Source organism: Cynoglossus semilaevis, chromosome 5 (assembly GCF_000523025.1).
Source record: "Cynoglossus semilaevis isolate Cse_v1.0 chromosome 5, Cse_v1.0, whole genome shotgun sequence".
NCBI lineage: Eukaryota > Metazoa > Chordata > Actinopteri > Pleuronectiformes > Cynoglossidae > Cynoglossus > Cynoglossus semilaevis.
The window spans coordinates 1,575,133-1,599,053 of record NC_024311.1 but is presented as its reverse complement, the minus strand read 5'-3'; the positions used below and the strand labels follow the sequence as shown (position 1 = coordinate 1,599,053).

The following is a 23,921-nucleotide window of genomic DNA, read 5'->3' as shown; positions in this document are numbered from 1 at the left end:
TGGACAGATGAGACCAAGATCAACCTTTATCAGAGCGACGGCAAGAAGAAAGTTTGGAGAAAAATTGGAACAGCTCATGATCCAAAGCACACCACATCGTCTGTAAAACATGGTGGAGGCAGTGTGATGGCATGGGCATCAATGGCTTCTGGGTCTTCCAATGGCACTGGGTCAGTTGTGTTCAGTGATGATGTGACCAAAGACGGAAGCAGCAAAGTAGCCGGATGAATCCTGAAGTGTACAGAGATGTACTTTCTGCTTTTGTCCAATTACTTTTGAGCCCCTGAAATGAGGAGAGTTTTGTAAGAATTGTAGCTGTTTATATACATGTTTAATCATATATTTTTGTTCAACCCCTTGAATTAAACCTTAAAGTCTGCACTTTCAATTCTGTCGTAGTTCATAGTCGTAGTCGTAGTTCATTTCAAACCCAATGTGGTGGCATGCAGAGCCCAAATCATGAAGATTGTGTCACTGTCCAAATACTTTTGGGCCTAACTGTATATATTTTCTCGTAAACTACAGCAATGTTGTGGTTAAATTGTTGATTTCCACACAACCGCAGTGGGATTTATTTTTAATTTCTAAAAGACCACACATACGTGAGAGACTTTAGGCTAAGTTTTCATCTGAATGTTCATCACTAACACACCTGTCTGAAAACACTACATAGTAATTGGTTTGTTTCCAGTCTGTTCCTCACTACTTTTTTTTTTTAGCTTTTGTCCTTCGCACCACTCTATGTTTTGCGTCTTTTGTCCTGCATTTTATTGAGTATTTCTGTGCCGTGTCTCAGGCCGCGGAGACCTTCAGCCTCAGCTGGACAGTGCCATGCAGGATGTCAGTGACATGTGTCTGCTGATGGAGGAGATGGAGAAACAGGCAGTGAGGAGAGCCCTGGTGGAGGAGAGAGGACGATTCTGCACCTTCATCAGCTTCCTGCAGCCTGTGGTGGTATGTACTGTAAAGAGGACACACGTGGAGGAGCCAGAAAATGTGAAGGGGGATTGAAATATTAAACACGAGGAGAATTTGATAATTTAGTGAAGAAGGATGAGCAGTAGTGTTGGGAAGACCGACTCTTTTTCGCCTGACTCTTTTTACTGACTGAAATTGAAAATTGAACGGATATTGAACAAGTCATTTGATCCTTTTTACTCTCAGTAAATTGAACGGATAATGAACAAGTCATTTAGCTCATTTTTACAGCAGGTGGCGCTGTAAGATAAGATAAGGCTTTATTCAGCCTACAGCGGGGAAATGTAGTTGTTACAGTAGCAGGATAGACACGTAGTGCTAAAAGTAAAAGTAACAGCAGGGTAGACAGTATTTTAGTTATTCACATAGAACAAAATAAAAATGCAAACAATTTGCAGTGTAGCTATTCACAGACTTGGTATATGTAAACAATATGAGTTTTAAGAATCGTAATATGTTGGAAGACCAGAACCTGTACTATAGCTGTAGGCCTCTAGTGGGCGTTGTAAAGAAGGCCGTGGTTCTCGAACACTAAATACTGAAGGCAACATGGCTTGCTTCAGCTGATAAAATATAATACACAAAATCACATAATCAATTCAAACCATGCGAAAACCTGAGAAAGCAAATACACGCCACAATAAAGTGACTTGTGTCCTGCGTCCTCCCTGCTATTGTTGTTTAACAGCACGACAGTGACTGGCTAGCTGCCTGTCACAAATGAACGATCCGATAAACGAGAACGAAAAAGAGTCGTGAACTAGTCATTTCTGTTTCCTGTCCTGCTGACTTGAGCTTATGCAGCTCTCTGCCATGTGGCGAGAGAAGGTACTGCATGAAAATGAACGAATCGCTCACTGAGAGGACTCATTAGTCCCGAGTCCTATGAAAGATTCGTTCATATTGGACGAATCGTTCACGAACGACACATCACTAATGAGCAAGCAGAGATGGTGGAACAGAAGGAGGGAGTTGATATAAAAAAGGAGGTTGAGGTGACAAAGCAACAAAGAGATATGACTAGTAATACGATGAAAATCATAAACATTTCACTGTGTTAATGTATGTTTTTTGAGGGTCACTGTTACTGTGTTTCCCTTCCCAGAATGGAGAAATTTCCATGTTAGGGGAAATCACTCATCTACAGGCCATCATCGATGACCTGACTGTTCTGACAACTGACCCACATAAACTGCCTGCCGCCAGTGAACAGGTAACGCCTCTTTCAGATGGCACTTCCTGTGCATGATGTCATCCACCTGTGTGCACTTCCTCCACTCTTATATATAATCTCATGTCCTTCCTGTGTCAATCTCTATAGTTTCTGTAAACCAAGCCTGATCCTGTGGCCAACCCTATGGTTTATTTTTTTTTAAATTATTATTTTACTGTTTCAAAGTCATTTGTGCCATAATTAACTGATCAGGAAGGGCTATGCAAAAAAAAAACAAAACAAAAAAAACATCATCTTGAGTCACTTTGACCCCAAGACTCATCACGTCCACCTGTTCAACCTAGGTCGTTTCTCTGATCTGCTCATTTGTGTCTGTTTGTCTATAGTCTTTCAGATGTTTTTCAATTGTCGTTGAAGTAAAAAATAATAGCGGGTCTCACTGCAGAGGCAACCTGGACACAGAATTCAACGAAGAATCAAAGAATAAAAAGAGTCTCTTATTTCAGGTGATCAAAGATCTGAAAGGTTCAGATTACACCTGGTCCTATCAGACTCCTCCTTCATCTCCCAGCAGCTCCGGATCACGCAAGAGCAGCATGTGCAGGTAACGACACGTTGAGAGAATGGGAGAGAAAAAGACAGAGAAAGATAAAGAGAGAGGATTTCTAGCTTTGAGAAAGGTAGAAAGAGGAGTTATACCTTTGTATTTATCTGCTGATGTGTCAGTAGTGTCACACCACTAAAGATAATTTTGTTGTTTTGGGTTAGATTTTGTAACTTTGTTTTGTTGAATTTTGTGGCTTTTGTTTTTTTTGTTGTCTTTTTTGATTTTTTTTTTTTTTTTTACTTTTTCGACAAAGGTTGAATGAAGTTGTTGAATTCTAATTGTTTATGATTGTGTTGTCCTATTTTTTTAGAAGAAAATATATAATTATACAGGTATCTTGTGGTATTTTTTAGGATTACCAGACAAAATTGTCTTGGTGATCAGATGACTATCCTACATCTGTGTGTGTCATATTTGTTATCGATTCATGAGTGAGACTCTTATGCACCTGTAGACTGTACATTTGGGATAAAACATGTTGGATGGATGGATAAAACTTAATTAATCCCTCTGGAGTTCCCTTCAGGATATTAAGGAAATGAAGTGCTTGAATTTGAACTTTTCTACCCTCAAATAACAGATGGGAAAGACGGGGATGTTTGGTTGATATTCGAATTAGCATTAACATTAACTCTTTCTTTTTACCCCACCCTGTTTTCATGACCTTTTCCCCCTGAACAATTTTCACTATCCCTTCTTCATCACTGATGATTTGCCCTTTTTCTTGGCTCTGATCTGTTTTCTCTGAATCTGCTTTTGCTGCTGCTGTGTATTATTGTATATATATTGTATTATTGTATTATTGTAATATTGTATTATTATTGTGCAGTGAGGATTAGTCCTCACTCAACACATTTTCTAAACCCAAACTTGTTTTCCAAAACTTGGATACGACACTGAAAAACTTGACCAAATTACCCCTAACGTGTCCAACCCATCTTTTCTTTCTTCTTTGTAATGTCCAAAACCTTTACCTTACTCCTCCTCTCTGCTCTTCTGCACACCCCCTCCCACTGCAGCAGCGCCAACAGTAGTTGCTCTCGCTCGTCAGGAGGTGGCGGTGGAGGCGGTGGGAGTCTTGGTGGTGGAGGAGGTTCGCAGCCACACTCACCGACCTCCTCTTCCTCCTATCGGTACCGCACCAGCCTGCCTCACCAGCCTCAGGGTGGAATCGCAGCTCACCGCCTCAGCAGTGTCTCCTCTCACGACTCGGGCTTTGTGTCCCAAGATGCAAACATCTACTCCAAGCCGCCGTCACCAATGCCCTCAGACATCACCAGCCAGGTATTGGCACACAATGACACGCACAACCATTTGTGGCTTTAAAGTAGGGATGTCCGATATTTACTTCAAACACTGTCCACAGATGCAGCTCTCTAAGGTGATGAGTTAAAGCATTGTTCCTCAATTATTCTCTGACATGCCCCCGTAAAGGACAGAAGCGTCACCCCTTCCCCGAATTGTAATACTACTATAATATTTTTTTGTTTATCCATACAAACCCCTGTATGTGTTGCTCGCATCAGCATTGTGAATACAATCCACTGATGATCAAAATAAAGTAAGCTGCCATCTAGTGGCTGAAGACAAAAGAAGACATAAGCATAAAATAAAAACATTAAACTTAAGTCCCATCCCGCACCCCACTTTTTTTAGGACACACATCATTTGGCCAAACCCAGGCTTACGTTATCAGGTTTTATTATCCTACAGATATTACATAGTTACCTTAATATCGGGCCGATAATATCCGATATTATCAGACGTCCCTACTTTAAAGGAATATTACAGGCGATCTGAGATGTAAACGTTTGACTTTTTAAATAAGAAAATAAAATTCCTAAACCACTCATTATCACCCTCTAGGGGTTGTTAGAGGGTCTACTCGTCAGAGACTTCATTTAATTTCCGTACTTTCTAGTTAGAAAATGAACTGAACAGCAAATATAAACAGTAATCGAATTCTTGGTGTTAAATAATTAGTTTACACAATCCCACTAATACATCTGAAGTACAGTATCGAATGCTTCTAAGTCGTTTTTCTGTGACCAAATTAACGTTTAGCGTTTGAAATGCTTTAATTTACCCAAGGTTTTCTTGCGTTCCTGACTTTGCCACAGAAATCTTCAAGCTCAGCATCATCGGAGGCATCAGAAACCTGTCAGTCGGTCAGTGAATGCAGCTCCCCCACCATGGTGAGTGCAACATTTTCTCTCCACAACTTTGACTCCCCCACCACAGAGTCATGCTAAACTCTGTGCAACAACTTAAATATATACTTAAAGAATTTCAGGAAAAAAGCATCGTTTCTCTGTCAGTACTTCCAAACTGAGTCATACAGTTGATTTTTACAGATCATTTCCCTTACCTTTTCTTTTCTTTTTTACTGCCCTTTCGTCTGCTTCATAAGTTGAGGGATTAATTAAAGGTTTACTTTTATCATCAAATCAGGGCAACACTGCAATCACTGTCCGCAATGCTACATAATTCCCCATCTCCCATTACAAGTAAATCTGTTCCATAACCACGGATCCATTTCATTTAACGTCTGTGAGAGATGTTTGTGTCTTTGCGATGCTTTTATGAACAGCCAGCACATCTGGTTTCCTGAAAAAACAAACATCATGTGAGGGAAACGGGCAAAGTAAAGTGTGTGTTCATGTGATAATTAGCAGCATCTGTCTGTCACTTCCTCCACAGCCACTGTAGTTAACTGGAAAACTGTAATGTTTCCAAACAGAAGACCTGAAATAGATCACTTCCATTCACTCTACGAGGCTCATCTGGGCTAACCGCTGATTAATTTAAAACTGCTCCAAGCAACTGAATGACTTAAGTGGCTGATGTGCCAAGAGATCACGAGGGCCTGTAGATCTATTCATTTTGTTGCAAACAAAAGCTTCACTCAGCAACCATCAAGATGCACAGTGATCTCTGGTACCCACAGGCTTTATAATGTCAAAGTTTGCATTTTAGTTTTACATATTTTTACATTTCAACATATCAATAATTCCATCATTTGGATTAGTCACAAATAAAAACATGTGTGAAACATACATCTTGGAGCTGTTATCTTTCTGTTCCAGTAATGTTAAGAAGAAAAAAATGGAGATTTTGGTCATATTTGTGTGTTACCATAGTGTAGTGGTAAGCAAGCCTGCCTTTCACACAGAGGGTCCTAAGTTTGATTCCCAGAGGAACCACATACTTGGCACCTCCAGGGGGCAGCCTGTTGCGGCACATATATATTTTATGTATATATTTTGGTTCCCAATTAATCATATTTCTTTTTGGATGGCGCATATATATTTTATATTATATATGTACACATATTTTGGTTCCCAATTAATCATATTTCTTTTTGGCTATGATTAAGCAGATCAAAACTTTCAGTCCTTTCACCACCCTGTGCTGGATACACTGTCCAACAAAGGCTGTTATAATATTTATGTTGCATGGGAAAGAAGAAGGTTCCATGGCCCATTAGGAAACCAAAACACTTCCTGTACGTGTAAATCCTTTATGTTGTGGTTGCATTTTGTCATACTTAGGTATTTCTTTTTTTCATTTCAATCAAGCAGCCCAGTAACATCCACGACTTCAGAAGAACTTTACTTTCTATGTGTGATACTCCTTGTGCTTTTTTTTTTTTTTTTTTTTTTTTACCAAGTGAAATCCTACTTTTTTCAGGACTGGTCCAAAGTGGGTCAGTATGAGCAGCCCACTGCAGCAGCTGCTGTAGTCCAGAGGAGGAAAGAACCTGTGGACAGAGTCAGAGAGAGTGAATTGTCCCCAACTTCCCATGCATTTGCAGGACCTTCACACTCTGATGAGGGACAAAGGCCTAGAATGACACCGTCCACCATCGCTGCTAAGGTAATAGATACGGTAACAACAGGGTTGGTAAGTTAGCACATTGTTGATCCACTGCTGAGGCAAACTGACTAAGAGTTAAGAGAGACTAAGAGTTGTGGACAGAGGGCAGCACTGTACCAGCATCTCCTGTGTTGTCTTTCGCTAAAACACATTTGTTTAAATTGTGGTCTAGAGCGTCACAATTATGAACCTTTTTGTCTCATGAAAGCACACAGAGGAGGCGTCTCCTGCAGCCAGTGACCTGGCTATGGTCCTGACCCGAGGTCTGAGCATGGAGCAGCAGAAAAGCAGCAGAGACTCTCTGCAGTACTCCAGTGGATACAGCACTGAGACCACAACCCCATCCTGCTCAGAGGACACCATCCCTTCACAGGGTGAAACTAGTAGACCAGATCTTTTAGAATATGTTGCCTCGTTGTTCTTACAGAAGTGTGGAAAAGACACATCTGTGACAATGGCTATTTTAGTGTGTTAGTGTTTCTTTATTTCCTAAAAAGATTTGGTTTTGGCAATTAATCTATGATGTGCTGTGTGCAAAAATGCATTTTATTTACTAAAAAGATTTGGTTTTGGCAATTAATGGCACTAGAAGAAAAAAAAATTAAAAACCCAGCCACCACATTTATATATACATAATTATATTATAATAACATTTTTGCAAATCTAGGAAAACACTGCATGTTTTTTAGCTAGTCTTTATAGAGCCTGTTATGACATATGACATGTATTAGGGCCACACTGAGGATATAGAAAAATAAAACAATATTATAAAAACCTTGTTTTAAACCATCATCAAATATCTATAGATCCTGTTTATCTTGGTGGATAACATTAATTGATTTTGTGCAATCGCAGACTTCACTCAAGTCCATGTGGTAAAGACAACCGTTCAGTGATTTCCTGATGCTTGTTATATGGTGAGGCTGATGAGTTAGAAGATGAAGAATTTCCACATTTCTGAGCCCAATACTAAAGTATAACTGCACAAGATTCTCCAAGGTTCTCACTGTGATATACTGTACATATGGATAACACGGGGAGTCTTCTCAAAACACATCCTCCAAACCTTCCACTTTAATTTCGTCTCATACATTTACAACCTTAATGTATTTTAACAAATCTTTAAATTCTCAATGTGGCCCTAATACTCTGTTTTAGCCCTTCCATCTTTTACGTTTCTTTTTATTCAAAGTCAGCAGGGGATGTAAAGTGCAAGCAAAGCTAAATCCTAAGTCAGTGGTTCTCAAACTGTGGTACGTATACCACCAGTGGTACGCGAGCGCTCTCTAGTGGTACGCGGGGAAAATTCATATTTTCACATTTACATTTTCAATTGAATAAATCTGAAACATACCATGCATATTAATACAACATTTAGAAAAAAACGTGTAGCTAAATAATAATGTCTGGTCTTTTTTATTTACTTACTTGTTTTTTTTTGCTGCAATGCAAGTCCGTTGCTCACGTAAGCACAGGCAGCATGGAATCATGGGATCACTTGCAAGTTGAACGTGAAACGAGCAGGGGAATTCTAATGTTGGTCATCATGGTGGTAGTCGGAGAGATCGATGTTTTCTCAGGTGGTACGGAGTATAAAAGGTTTGAGAACCACTGCCCTAAGTGATTTAGCCTTTTTAGCCTTTTTGAAACTGAGAGCTACTGTACTTCAGGGGCACTACTCAGAGAGCTGCTTGTTAGATACAGACTTCCCGAGCAATGTAATAATAATTGGTTCTGGGACATACAATAGTAAACACTCTACTTACCACCGTCATTGCACCTATTTGAAAATAATTGCAAGTAGAACTGATTCATAAGGCATAGTAACAGTACATTTTTTGACCCTCCTGTTGTCTAGTTTTTTTTTTTTTTTAGAACATACCCTGCGGGCACCTTAGGTCCCCCCCATGGAGCTAAGGTGCCCGCAGGGTCAAAACAAAGTGATGCCAATCTGAATTTAAAACAGTTCTTCTCATCCCCATCTTAAGGTTCAGATTATGACTGCTACTCAGTGAATGGTGACAACGAAGCTCCAGACAGTCAAGCTCAAGAGTTCGACAAGTCTTCCACCATTCCTCGACACTCCAACATTGCCCAGAACTACCGACGCATGATCCAGACCAAGAGACCTGCCAGTACCGCCGGTCTTCCAAGTGCTGTTCATGGTCCTGGAGCTCACGGGATACCAGGACAACCCAGTGGAGGTGGTGCGGGGATTCCAGGCACTGCCACCATCCGCCGTACCCCATCCACAAAACCAGGTGTGAGGCGCACATTGTCAAGTGTGGGCCCTATACCGATACGACCGCCCATCGTGCCTGTGAAGACTCCTAAGGTTCCTGGAGACTCGCATTCACCTGGGGCCACGGGTTGTGCTAGTGCCAGCAGTGGACAAGTGGGTGGAGTTCCTGTACGTGTTGGCAGTGAAGAGTGTGTGTTCTTCACTGGAGTGGAGGACACTCAGGGTGCTTTAGATTACGTGAAGGCATCACCGAAACGCCTTAGTCTCCCTAACACTGCCTGGGGATCTGGGGCAGCATTGGAAGTCTATGCTCAGCAGCAGGCTGGCCATTCAGCTGGTCCTGGGGCAGGATCTGAGGAGGATCAGCTAATCGCTGCAAATCGGCACAGCCTAGTGGAGAAGATCGGTGAGTTGGTAGCTAGCGCTCATGCTCTCGGCGAAGGTCAGTTCCCTTTCCCTGCTCTTCCCGATGACCCTGCTTCGCCGCCGAACGTCGGATCAGCCGACACTCAAACAGGAACGGACGAAAAAGAAGGTTCGGGCGACATGTTGACTACCATCAGACGAGGAGTGCGCCTTCGCAAGACTGTGTCCAATGACCGCTCAGCTCCACGGATCTTGTGATTGGAACAGAAAGCCAGTAAGAAATAGAAATAAAGTGTTGGTTTAAAACTCGAATCTGAACACAGACTCAAACTTTAAAATGTAGAGAAATTTAAAAAATCCACCTAAAAATGACGTTAGCGTTAAATATGAACTATTAAACTGAGTTCAACATTAATAATGTTAATCTATGATAAACATTATATGTTATGGGTCCAATATGCAACACCAGAGATTGGAAATTCGACCAATGTAAATGTAAGTAAGCTTCCCTGCCCAAATACCATTTAATTTTATCAGGCAAAAAAAAAATTTTGTTTTGTTTAAAATCTTTGGGAGAAAGCAAAGAAACGCCAGTCTTCTGCTGTAAATCCGTGCAACCCACCATGGCAGACAATTGCATATTGGACCTTTAAATACTAAATACTGAAAGGCTACTACTAGGCCACTGTTATTCGTGTTTGTTGGATGCATGTATGTCTTCTCTACATCTTCACTCGTGGACAGATAATCAAAGAAAAAAGACACGTTGATTTTTAAAGGCAATGGTACCGATTCTCAGAACAACAAAAAAAACTGGGTTGTACAGACTTGTGACTTCTCATCACACACTAAGGCCCAACTCACACGCTCACTAAAATTGTCGGCCCAGCTAAGCCAAGTGTATACAGCATTTTATAAATGTCTCCAGCTAGAATTGGTCCATCTTATTCCAGATTAAAGACTAATGATGAAGGTGAGAGGGAGAAGAGGAGGTGAATGCAGAGCCATGGTCTCATGTGACTGGCAAGAAGGACACACTGTGTTAACTATTAATGCTATCACTAATATTTATGTTGTCGTTACATTGAATTAGCTGTATAATGTGACGCCTAGCTATTAGCACGGGGAGCTAACGGATCAGATTTTTAATCTAGTTTATGCTTATGTACAAAACGTAAGAAAAACGTACCGTGGGCATTGAACCGTGCTAGCTCTCCCTTCATGTCTCTGTGCGTTTAGGTGGGTAAAGCTCTGCTGCAGGACAGCTGGTTACCCAATGAGGGCAGGGCTTTTTTTTTTCTCTTGTGTGCGTGTTCCCCCTGTGTGTTGATATTCTTTGTAAATATAAATATAAAAATATAAATATTGTGACATCATTTACTGACTTTGTCGCTGCCGTCGGACATGTCATAGGGCAAAAAAAAAAAAAAAAAAGAAGAAGAAGAAACTCCAGGCAAATAGATTTAACATAACACACACACACACACACATATATATATATAAATAAATGTATATATTTTCTAGAGGCAGAAAGAAATGTTCAATCAGAGACGCAGCAATAAATGTGTCTTATTTTTCTTGTTTCGACAAAAACAAAAAAAAAGTGGGAAGATGTGACACTGAATTGTTAACATGCATTCAGGCAAACATGAGGAATATTAAATTATACATTTACTGTGAGCTTTTAGTTTTATTATATTAAATCTTTTTCTCTTTGATGAAGGATTAGAGTTTTATAGTTTAGCCTTTTTCTTGGTTGGTCAGATTTAGGTCGGAATTGTTTTAACAGAATGGTTTTAACTTTACTGTTTTTACCTTACATATGTGTGTGTATATATATATTTATATATATATATATACACATGTATATACAATGTGTGTGTATATATATACACATATATACGTATGTGTATATATATTTTAGTATATACTATATATATATATATATACATACATATATGTAAATATATATGTATATATATATGCTGAGAAGCAATATCTATATATGTATGTATACATATTCTGCCTGTATTCTGACTCTAATCACATAACTCTGACATACGTAAATGACAAAAAAGTTTCTCAAGAAAAAGGAACACTGAATTCTCAGATTATAAGCAAAACGCATTTTCACTAAGGAGAAAAAAAAAGGAGTAAAAGTCTTGTGTAAATAATATGAATAACAAACGATATATTTTTGGACTTTAAAGTAGGAATTCTGTTAATAATCTCAGAATTTTAGAACAAGAGTCCAAACTATAATTCCATATGGCTTTAATCCTTTTTGGTTGAGATGAAAAGAGGGAAACTGTGTCGACGAGTAAATACTGTGAGCACTTTATGTTTAAATACTAGGTTTGGCGAAGAGAACGTACTGGAGCCGCTAGGAGGCACTGTTGCTCTTTTATTAGCCTGAGCGCAGGTGTGTTGAAAAGTCATTTTATTTGGAAAAAAGAGTTGAAAAAACACCAAACATATAGTGAGGGATACGAAGAAGGTAAATGGGGGATTAAAGATGAGGTAAGGTTGAGGTTTTATTTAAAATTTGAAATCATGCTGATATTTAACGATGCACAGAATAGATCAAGTAAGAACTGACCCTTGTTGTCTTGTCATTTAATACTGAGAAAGAACATGCTCAAATTAGTATAACCGCTGCTACCACAGTAAAAACGATACTTGTACTAGACAGTTAAAGGGGCAGTGGTGGCTAAGCGTTTAAATTAGGCACATTGACACAAATTGACCACAGGAGGCAGCAGCAGAACAGCAGCTCCTGTGTATCTTTGAAGTAAAATCTCTAATTTCCTTACTCTACTTTGATGTGTCGTAACAAGCTGTTTCAATTAAACAATGGACCCTAGTTGAAAAAAAAAACCCATTTAAATGCTAATGATACTTTTTGACCAAAACATTTAAATGCTAATGATACTTTTTGACTAAAAGAACTGTTTTCTGTTACAAGTTGGTCCATGTGTTACACCTCACCTAAAAAAGGCTTAAACTCTCCAAAACAAACAAAATTAGAAATGCAAAGAGTGACTTAGCAGTTTTAGAATATTCAACAATTGTTTCAGTGTTAACGAGAAGACAAATATGTGCTCAAGATGTGCTTCACTGCCTGTGTGTGTAGTGTTGTGTGCAGCTTACAGGTGTTTTTTATTTCTTTCTTTCTATGTGTAGTAAGCTGCTGTATGACCGATACGGATTCACGATGTAATGCAGTTCGAAGTTAGAGAGTTTGGTCGATGAACTGGAGCTGAGTTTAATTCTTGTTTGTTCACACTCATCAGAATATATTCAAATGTGGTTCTTTTTATGAACATTTTATGTTTTAAGATGGAGCTTTTATTTATCAAAGACCTATATGTTTACACATTCATATATATTCAGGGATGTCCGATATTGACTTTTTGCCAATGTCCGATATGCCAGGATTGAACACTTAATTTCCGAATCTGATATCAACTGATACCACTTTAGCAGGGCAGTGGTGGCCTGTTGCTTAAGGAAGTTAAGTGCCGCCTGCTCATTGAGCTGATGAATTAAAGCAGTGTTTCTCAATTATTTTCTGTCATGCCCCCCCAAACAGATTTTTTTATTCGCCCCTCTCTTGCACCACCAAATTATTTACTGTAGTCTGAGTTGCTGGCACCAGCATTCTTCATATAGATTTTTTTCACCCCTCTCTTGCACCACCAAATTATTTTCTGTAGTTTGAGTTGCTGGCACCAGCATTCTTCATACAATCCACTGATTATGAAAATAGATTAATAAAATGAGCTGCAATGCTGCCATCTAGTGGCCTTCACTTTCACATACAGCTGTTTTTCCCCCAAACTATTTTTAGGGCGTAATTCATTTGGCGAAACCAAGGCAATGTGTTCTCGGGTTTTTCGTTATCGAAGGAAAAAAACAATAATGATTCTTACAGATATTACATACTTATGCTAATATTGGACCGATAATATCAGCCGATATTATCGGACATCCCATATATATATATACATATATATATTTATATGAGTGTGTGATTGTTAGCATAGCAGTTGTGCTATTGACAACAGAAGATTCTGTAGAAACCAAAAACAGGTCTCTTCAACATTCCGAGCTCTTGTCTTTGAGGTTTCAGGCAGGGTCTGGGTTTTTGTTTTGAGAAAAGTGTTGTGGCCTGAACAGCGCTGCCTGTGGCCCGACTTCCCACTACATTTCCTGTGGTTTAGGATTTGTTGGGATAGAGTTTTCAGTTGTTAGAACAAGTGAAAGTTGGTCTGGATCACTGGTGTGTTTGTGGAGTGTGTAGGTGGCTGGTGTGTGCACGAGCCTATACATGTTTATAGTTACAGGTTACATGTTGCCATAACTATGACTGCAGAGAGAGTATCATCTGAGGCAAACGTCTCCCTTCTGTACTCATAACAAGCTGCTTTCCAAGCCAAAAGCTGGATGTCTACACCTTCAGCCCTGTTCCACTTTAACTCATTTTCATTTGCAACTTTTTAATTTTTCACTTTCTTTTGAGCTGAATTTCACAAGCTGCTTGTATTATACTGCTTTGATGATTACTTGGCGAGCATATGTAAAAGATGCAAAGATGAGCAGGAGTTTAACATGCAGGGTGTTGTTTTACCAAAATTACCATTACAAAATAATCTTCAAGCTGAACTGCTTTTTTTTTGTGTGATTCCGCTGCCGTCGTCCCTGCTTTGGGAGGCAGCCTTTGTAGTGACTGAGCTGAGCTGTGAATAAATCCATGTATTTTAATTTGCGGCATGTGTGGAATGAGTCTCTGGGCATCAACAACCTTAAAGAAAAACCTGTGCACTTGTTGCGTAGTGTAGTGGTAGAGCTAACACCAATACACACTTTATATCATAGTTTGACAGGAAGAAACTATGTGATGAACGGCTCACTTTAACACCGTAGAGGAAATCGGTAATTTTAGCTCAAAGCACAAAGGAAATAACAACGTTATACGTTTCCTTTCCGTTTCACAATTCTACCACAAGAGACACATGTAAGCCAGTGGTGTGTGTTCCAGAGAGCAACAAAAACAATCTGTCTTTTCTCAATGTAGAGTAGAAGTTCGCAGTTCACTTTAACGTCATAAACTGAATACAAACTTGTGTCTACAATAGTCTTATGAAATTGTTCAAGTATTTACCGAAATCACCAAAAACTCCTCAAACGCCCTTTGAGTTTTGGAACTGTATCTCCACTCTAATAGTTTAATAAAGTGCAGCAAAGATGAAGTGTTTCCTTATCAGCGTCTGCAGATGGAGATCTAATCTTCCTGGATCTATATCCTTTATAACATAATTTGCAGTCTTGTAAAAAAAAATATACTGTTCCATTAATCAGCTTCTTACCAAACTCAGAATCTCATCTGTGAAACACTGCATCAATATTTTAGAGTTTTTTTTTTTTTTTTTTTTTTTTAGCAGATGTGAAGTCATGGAGTTAACAGCGGGAAAAACAGAAGCTCCAGATTAATTTTTGTCAGTCATTTGTTCTAACAAAATCACCTAAACACAGACACCTTGGCACTTAAACTTCTGAGAGCTGCTGTGGCAGCTTTGGTTTTACACTCTCTGTCTCTGTTGTATATATTTTTTTTTTAACTCACGCAAATGAAACCACTCTTTGCCTGGTTTGGAAGTAGAAGATGTGGAAAATCCAGTAGTGTGTTGAATTGAGAGTAAACCCTCCATTTAAGTCCACGATTGGTCTTGCTTATGTCGCTCTGACTTTAACATTTAACGTTTGTCTAATTTGTACAGTATTTTAAACAAATTTGTCCAAAGTCCCTGAAAACGTTGGTCATACAGCCTAATTTTTACAGTATTTTTAACAAATTTGTCCTAAGTCCCTGAAAACGTTGGTCATACAGCTCTTTTGTATGTGTTGTCAGGTTTCGGCTCTTTGTAATTCAGAATATCTCAGTCCTTCAACATCCTTGTTTAATTTAAATTCCTGGAAGATTTGGTCTTGTTTAGTGGAGATTTTGGTCTTGGTCTCTTAACCTAAAGGTCTAAAGTAAAGTCGGTCGAAGCCTGGAATCCCGTTTAGCGGAAACGATTGGTACCTTGTTCGCTTTTTTCTGCTTCTCTTCCCCGTAGTCTTGAAAATAATAAATGAGTTGTTTGGAAGGGTAAAAAATAGAGCAATCAACATTGTCGTGGTCGTCCTCCTCCGGCTCCTCTGTCGCCGCCCTGCTGGCATTGTTATTTTCTTTATTCTTTAATTTATTGTGAGATTATTTTTCATTAATCATTCACGGATTGTTACGAGTTATTCCTTTCTTAATTTTTTTTTGTAAAACTGACCAATTTTTTTTTTGTTTTTAATATTTGTTAACATTAGTCACTGCTAATGTATAACACACACTGTGACATTTCCAGTATTAATAAAGTTGTTCTTAAACTGTGATCCCTAACTGGACTGGACCTTCGTTTGTGCAACGATCACTTTTTTTTTTATGTTTTGTCTCAAACTGAAAATTGTGGTATTCGTCTGTAAGATGAAATAATCTTACCAATATCTAGTTATCATTTTTTTTAAATAATTTCCAAACCCCAAATTCCCTTACACACTTCAAACTAAAGCGGGAGCCACTTTTAATTTATCGAGAAGGAAAGAAATCACCCACTGTATAAATGTTTTAACTTTACATATAATATATATATAAAAATACATTTGTCCTCACTTAACGACGGAGTTATGTTCCGTAGACCCTGGCGTTTAACAATATCGCCGTTAAACGAAACCCCCGTTGACCGACAGATTTGCCATTTCTTTTACTTTGCTGTTGACCTTAACGATGGTTGAGATTGTCGAATGTGGAAAGCCATAACTGTTAGCCATCACTTTGACCTTCTTAATTATATTGATTTTTTATAACTAGTCATTTGTTTTCCAGACATCAAGAGGGGATGAAATTGTTCTATATTGTAATTACTTTGTAATTTGAAGAGACACTTTTGGTGACTTATGACTGAAGAGTTGAGTTGGTGAGATGGGAGATGCTGTTGCTACCTGTTGTGCTAAATGTACGTACTCACTGACAATTGCGCTGCCAGTGCTTTTTGTTTAGTGATCACTTGTTGCTAAGCACATGTTTTTAAATTTCGGAAAGCCCGTCATAACTGTGAGTGGTCGTTTAACTTCGTTTAGTGAGAACCGGCTTTACATAGAATGGCCTAGCACAGGTGTGAGCAAACTTTCTGACTCGCGGGCTACAATGGTGCTAAAATTGAAAAGGGGGACCAGGTCAGGAGCAGATAGATGGAGCGTCCGTGTGAACTAAGATAAATGACATGATAAAAGTCATGCATAAAAGCTAAAATGCCTTTATCATTTTCTACGCCATCTATTCATCTACATCTAAGAACTCATTCTTACAGAACTGTATTATGCCGAGTGCAAAAAGTGATTAAAACAGACTTTTACAGGAGTTGGTCTCATTTGGACTACTTTGATTTTGGTCCTGAAACTCGGCATCTCTTGGCATGTACATGTGCATTTGTGTCGGGTGTCCTGAGCGGTGGCCAATTTCAGAAATATAAAGTGCCTGTGTGTGAGTCTTCAGGGCAGTTTTGTTTTATTGATATTCATTACTGAAAAACCTGTTCACAAAGGTAGAAAGTCCCAAAGATGCACATACTGTTTGCAGCCAAGGCTGATAAGTTGGCAACAAATACAATCAGACCGTTTGACTAGCATTACCTCATGTAAGAACAACAATATCGGCAATATCTCAACTTTTTTTTTTACTTCAAATCTGTTTCAACTCACCAATCCAAACACTTTTTGATTCCGATATCAATCGATACTAATATGGCGGGGCAGTAGCGGCCTGGTGGTTTAGGATGTTAAGTGCTACTTGATGCCTTAAAGTAGTGACCCAAATTGAAATACTATTGAGCGCCTGGTGATATATATTTATTCTGTACAAACCACTATATTGAGTTGTTGGCTCCAGCATTCTGCGCACAATCCCCTTAACAAATGAGTTGCAATGCTGCCATCTAGTGACTTTGGCTTCCATATACAGCCATTTCTCCCCAAAACTATTTTAGGGCACACCTCATTTGGCAAAACCCAGGCATTGCGTGATCATGTATTCATTATTGGTGGAAAACCGATAACAATTCTTATAATATTACATAGTTCTGCTAATATCGGTCGACCGATATTATCAACCCGATAATACATCTAATTGGATGTTAACAGGCACATGACAAGCTTTGACTTGCGATCAAAAATTTACAGGTCTCAAGTTCACCCAAGTTCTGAAAGTGTTTCCCACACATATCCCCCAGAGCAATCCTGTAATTGTGTTCTTACATTTCAAGTCAGGGAAAATTAGGTGTGTCATCACTAGCCTGCTGTGTCTCCCACAAAGTCGAACCTCAACTTGAACGCATGTATGCTGTCATAATATTTTCCGAAAACCATTTCTGAGAAGGACTAATCCCATCACCCCCCTCCCCCCCATGAAATGTCCGATTTAAATCAAAGAAATGCTTTAGCACAGGACCTCGGCCCAACCATTTCACTTGAGTGTAGTATTGCAGGCCGTGTGTAATGTTATTGGCACTGAGAAGGCAGTCAAATTGAGGATGATCCAGGACCGAACGAAATTAACAATTTGGACAACAACCTCCATGATATGATCCAATTAGGGAGCTCACTTTTACTACTGCTTCACTGACCTCCGGATGAAAACTGAATGCTGGTTCCTCAAACCCGCCAGGATTTCATGTATCTTCCCTCTTCTCAGTTGTTGTATTTTTTGCCACGATTGGTTACCATAGAACTAGTGTGACAATCAAGTCACAAGTGGAAGAAGAGCAGGGGTTTATACACTGCAGGGTGATGATGATAACGGGAAACCAGTGTGGAGACGACAAAAGGTGAGCTCATTCAGATTTGCTTGACAAGTTTGTGATTTTCGAAACTAAAATAGTTTTGATGAAAAAATAATCGCAGTATACTTTTAAAGGTAGTGGCTGTATTGATTCGCGATTAGTCTTGGTATTCCACTTAAGTGTATCATTTTAAAACAAGAAAATGTTTTAGAATGAAGCATTGAATTCATTAGCCGGTGTAATGGTCTTCCCACCAGCCTCCTGACTCTCAGAGGGCATCATTAACACACAGTTCGCTCTCTAGAGCTAACACTTAAATTTGGTATTAAAGCTGGAGTCACACATTGATTTGGAATTAGGTCAAATAAACTTCTCCGGCTGCTGTAGTCTGACGTTTCTACCATTAGAGGTTTAGAAGGTAAATAAAAAATATTGAATCGATACTGAGTATCGGATCAAGCCATCCCTATTTAGAACTGTGCACACAAGGATGAAAACAGAAGAACTGATTGTCGGTTCAGTACATATTATAGAACAGTGGTGTCAACCTTAAATTTCACAGTGGGCCAAATTAAAAACTGGGATGAAATTGAGGGCCAAACATAATATTTATTGAGAAATTGACTGGAAATGTGCATGTAATGTAGAATTTGTTCATATTAAAAAACAAACTTCAGTTTTGCGTAAAAACTGTAGAATTTGTTCATATGAAAACAAACTTCAGTTTTGCGTAAAAACACTGAAATCTGGAACAACCAAAGCTTAATATTATAAACACATGAGAAATTAAATTTGAAATAAGAAACACATCAGTAGTATTTGTTTCTTATTATGTATCTCTATCTCTACCCTTTCGAGTTCCTCTTTAATTTAAAATGTTTATTCCATTTAACAGTTTTCAGGAATATATTCATTTAAGCATGTACATTTTTTATTTGTATTTATGTTCGGGAGGCTGCATTGATTTTTTTAGGCTGTTCCATGTAATAAAATTAGGTCAATTTCTCTTCACAGGTTAGATGAGACTAGCAAAATTGGACTCATCTGAACACCTACTATAGAATAATAGTCATCTGCTATAAAAAAAAATACTATTATTACATAACGGAAGGAAAAACGGAGTCTGGGTGTGATGAAGTCGTACAGTACACTGAGACATTAGTGTTGGTTCAGCAAACATTAATACCTTTAGTTATATTAAACAGTCATTTATTATTGGGTCTTTGTGGTTGTGGTGTGGTCATGTATAGTGTGATGTTTCCTTGTTCCTGCGTTCTTTGTTCCTCGCTCTGCTTCATGTCTTCTTTGCTGCTGTTCCTGCCTGCTCCTGTTCCAGTGAGTTAAAGTTAAATGGTTTGTCAATAAACTTTCTGCACCTCATCAACATCTCTCTAGTGCTGCATTTGGGTTCTGCCTTCACCAAAACGTAACATATATACTAAAAAGCAGGCTCTCAAATTGACTTTTTGTCCCGGGGGCCCAAGTAAATCAGCAAATGATTTAAACTCTTTTTGTGTAATTTAACTAGCGCTCAAGTACCTACTTTGGTAATAGCTTATAGGCCAATGGATTGCACTAAAAAACCATGTGAGAAATTTTACTTGAAATCATGTTGGTAACTGTTATTTGTCTGGCATGCCACCAATCACCCACCCAATGGAAACAACCACCAAGAATTCATGCCTTAGGCAAAATGTTTTATTTAAACATTTGTGTATCTACTGTAGTGTAAAAAACAACATATTTACTGTATTTTCCGGACTATAAGTCGCACCTTTTTTCATCCTGTGGCTTGGTTTGCGGCTTATATTCAGGTCTGACTTATATATTAAAATTGGCAGCCACTAGACGGCACTCATATATATACTGTACATAATTCTGAAAAATTGTATGACTCAAGTGAATCGTAAGGGTCTGTTGGGAACGTTTGGCAGAATTCCCTGTTAGGGAGGCCTTCAACTCCCCCTTCCTTCCAGCTTTGACCAGGTCCTGAGGGAGGTTGGAGACATTGAGTCTGAGTGGACCATGCTCTCCTCTTCCATTGTTAATGCGGCAGTCCGAAACTGTAAGGTCTCTGGTGCTTGTCCTGCCGGCAATCACCGAACCTGATGGTGGACACCGGAGTAAGGGGTGCCATAAGCTGAAAAAGGAGTCCTATCGAGCCTGGTTGGTTTGAGTGACTCTTGAGGGAGCTGATAGGTACAGGCAGGCTAAGTGGGTGGTTGCGAGAGCAAAAACTCAGGTCTGGGAGAAATTCGGGGAGGCCATGGAGGAGGACTCACTCAGGTCTTGAAGAAATTCTGGCAATTTACCATGGTTATTATAGTCTCAACCATAATAACCATGGTCCTTAAATGCTTACGGCTGTGATACAACTATGAATCCTGGCGTAATAGCGCTGTTTTGGCCTTTGGTTTAAGCGCCTACGGAGTGTTGTGATGTTCTCTCCAAATGTGGGTCCCAGAGTGGAAACGTTTAAGAGCACTTCCTCTGCTTCTCCCTGTGAACAGAGAGGGCTGAGCTGATGTGGTCAGCCCCGCCTCTCTGTAACCTTTTACCCTAGTCACCCCTGCTTTATGTCACACAATAACAACAATGGCGGCTCATGCTAGAGAGCTGTGCTAATTCGCTTACTTAGTGTGCTACAGCTAATTATCTTACTTTTGCACTTTGCTCTTGAACAGGTAAGGTTTATGTGTACCACGGTATACCCAGTGCCACATTCAGTACTGGCACATGTACTACAGTGACCAGAGTCATGTTCAGCAGCTCTGATTAAATGCTGAATTTTCTTGCGCCAGGTCTGTGTGAACAAGATCGCTCCACGACCAAAGGCTCTGTCGTCGCAATGCAGCCGTGTAAACCTTGGTTTATTACCCACATTGCTTAGAACCGGTTTGTAAACAACTGGTCAGGTATCCTGTTAGAACACCAGACCAGATGAGCACAGCCTTAGGCAGTTACAGCATTCTTCCCTCAGGTTCAGCTCTCAGATCTTTGTGGACAGTGGCCAAACGACAGCTGGCCGGAAAATCAGCTTTAAGAGTCTCAGTACAACCTTTAATCTACTGTTTAGTTCATTAGCTGCAGTTATAATGAATTGTAACCTCAAACGCAAGAAGGGAGAATTAGTAAAGTGTTGAGCTGTGTTTCCAAATTTCTATGAGTCTGACACATTTATATTTTGATAGACAGACTTTCCTCGACAGGAATAAAGTATGAGGATACCATTGGGTGTCCCACACCAAAGTTCTTGGAGAAAATTAGTAATTTGAGTCTACTTAGGATAGACAAAACATTGCAGTGAAAAAAACCTAAAACTGATAAAACAAACAAACAAACAAACAAACAAAAAAATGACCATTAATGAAGAACAATAGAAACTACAAACTACAAATTTGAGGTTTTTCTGTATGAACCAACTTGCTATAGTGTTTTAAAATCAAGAATATTTCTTTCTGGTTAAGTATAAAAAAAAACAATTGAACAGAGAAACTGACCTAGATAGAGAAAAGAAGAAAAATAAAGGAGAAAAAAAAGACAAATAAATTATTCACCAGTATATAAAATATTCAAAAGTTACCATTAGTATGTGAATAAATCAAGTGTAATTCTTTCATATAGCTCATGTGAATCAACAATTAACTATGAAGATGCACCCTCGTAATTTATAAACTAAGTGAAAATATAGATCCACTATTTATTCTTAATAGATTATTTTGCCAAAGTATAATTCTTAAAAAAATGACAATGGCCACACTGTAAAATGTTTTATATAAAACATATTTAGTCATGGATGACTAACAACTCTTACTGTTTTATTACAATATTAATATTAATAATTATAATAATTATTATTATTATTATGTCATGCTTCTTTTTTTTTGGCATTTACCAAAAATGTTACCCATGAGCAAAAACAGCAGTAGAAGTGAAACATCTAAACAATCTTAATGTATCTTCTGTACAGGGCTGAACATGTTATTATGAATAAAATACAATTAATAAAATATACCTTAGCCTTTGATGTTTAAATTATGGTCAAAAGAAAAACAAGTAAACAATTCAAAGACAAAAAGATGCAGTGCTTGTAGCAGCAGAAAAAGCAGTGGCAGGTGTAATAGCACCACCACCAGCAGCAGCAGTATTGAATCTATCTCCAGAGAAGGACAGAAACAGATAAAAATGAGGTTGAGAGAAACCAGGACTCCAGATGTTACAGCATGTTCTTGGCTTCAACTTCTGACGACTGGAACATCTTTAATGATTTCTTTTTTTTTTCTTCCATCAGCTCATGAATAAAACCATATTTTCTTTTATTTACGTGATTAACACAGAGAGTAAATATAATTAGCTTATAAAAATTGAGTAGATTACATCTTTAAAAAGATCAGCCCAGAATGTTTGGAATAAATAAGTTGTTCTTGGCTGTAACATCAATGAAAGGACAGGTGGAGTTATATTCTGTATACCTGACTATCAAAAGGGGCTTCATCTCATAAAAGTTGGGGAGTCGTTCTGCTGTAACTGATCATTTTCTTACGCTCAGATGAATGTGCGATCAACCTAGACTGGGTCATTTTTAGTTTGTATATTTAATATAAACAAACAATGAATGAATAAAATAGAGTGGTTCATATATAATGACACAGTGACAAGAAATCAGATTCATTATTTACGTTAGAACCGGTGACAGAGACTCATGCATGGCTAGTTTTTATGGCCCAAATGTTGTCCCCCTTCTTTCCCACTCTTTTCACATCGCTTTCTTCCTCCTCAAACCTGTGCTAACACTGTTAGTGGGAGAGGACTGGAGATGTCACAATTGTAGATTTGTCAGGTCTGTCTGTTTCCTGTTCCTGCTGTCTGCTGTGTGGAGTAATCTGTGGTATCACACTCACCTGTGTCTCTGTAATTAGTCTCACTTGTGTCACCTGGTGCTCTTTGTATATACATACCTCTCTCCCTCACTCTGGCCTTGTGGGATCATTGTGTTGTGTCTGTTCCTAGGCAGGGTTGTTGCTGTGCTTAGCTCTGTTCCTGTTCTCAGTTCTGCGCTGTGTATGCTTCTGTCCTGGTCTTTGGAAGTGAATTTTGATTTTTGAAATCAACTACCTGCACCAGTCTTGCATTGCATGCTTCCTGCCATGCCGATGGCTCATCGTGACAGATTTCCTTGGTTCGATTCTCAGAGAATTTATCACGACAATATAATATGCTAAGGGACCCCAAACTTTCTGTCAAAAAGTCATAAAACACAAACTATTAATTTTAGTTTGTTTTTTGACTTTTTGACAAAGTTTACTAATTATATGACCCAGCATTTGTACTTGTATATTTAAAGTACCTATTTATTGGACCGATCATTAATCCTAGTGGGGAATAATTTTGTATTATTTAAGCCATCAAATCTGATATATACCAGACGTTTAGGTATATTGTAATGATTTAATTATTTCTCTAATTTTAGACCACATATAAAACTTTTTACGTAAACCTAAACTTGACGTAATTTAATCCAGTTAATGTGTATTGATTACTTTGGCGAACAATGTCAGGTTGTTGACAATGGCAGGTGAAGAAACGTGTTGGATGTATTTCCGTCTTTCACTGTATTTTGGGGATGATTTAAATGCTGGCATTTAAATACATGACGAAACCGGGGTCATTTACTTCTGTAGCAAAAATAATCCCACATGGTTGATTTGATGCGCTGTTCGAGGGAATAAGTCTTCTGCCTTTTTCCCCCAGGTGGTCATACCTTTTTTTTGCAACTTTGCAAGGACTGAAAACAAAGCAAAACGCAGA

The 23,921-nt window shown here is 38.7% G+C and overlaps 1 protein-coding gene across 3 annotated transcripts in view; it reads left to right on the top strand.

Annotated features, from left to right (window-relative positions):
• mtss1lb (MTSS I-BAR domain containing 2b) overlaps window positions 1-10,710 on the top strand; it is a 37,627-nt gene extending 26,917 nt beyond the window's left edge. For all 3 annotated transcript variants that reach the window (XM_008309913.3, XM_025055543.1, XM_017032688.2), the window contains 8 exons: window positions 797-954; window positions 2,084-2,191; window positions 2,659-2,756; window positions 3,779-4,043; window positions 4,880-4,954; window positions 6,450-6,635; window positions 6,844-7,009; window positions 8,624-10,710. In XM_008309913.3, the coding sequence (XP_008308135.1) occupies window positions 797-954; window positions 2,084-2,191; window positions 2,659-2,756; window positions 3,779-4,043; window positions 4,880-4,954; window positions 6,450-6,635; window positions 6,844-7,009; window positions 8,624-9,501 (1,934 nt within the window). In that variant the 3' untranslated portion in view covers window positions 9,502-10,710. The remainder of the gene's footprint in view (window positions 1-796; window positions 955-2,083; window positions 2,192-2,658; window positions 2,757-3,778; window positions 4,044-4,879; window positions 4,955-6,449; window positions 6,636-6,843; window positions 7,010-8,623) is intronic.
• Window positions 10,711-23,921: the final 13,211 nt, after the last annotated feature.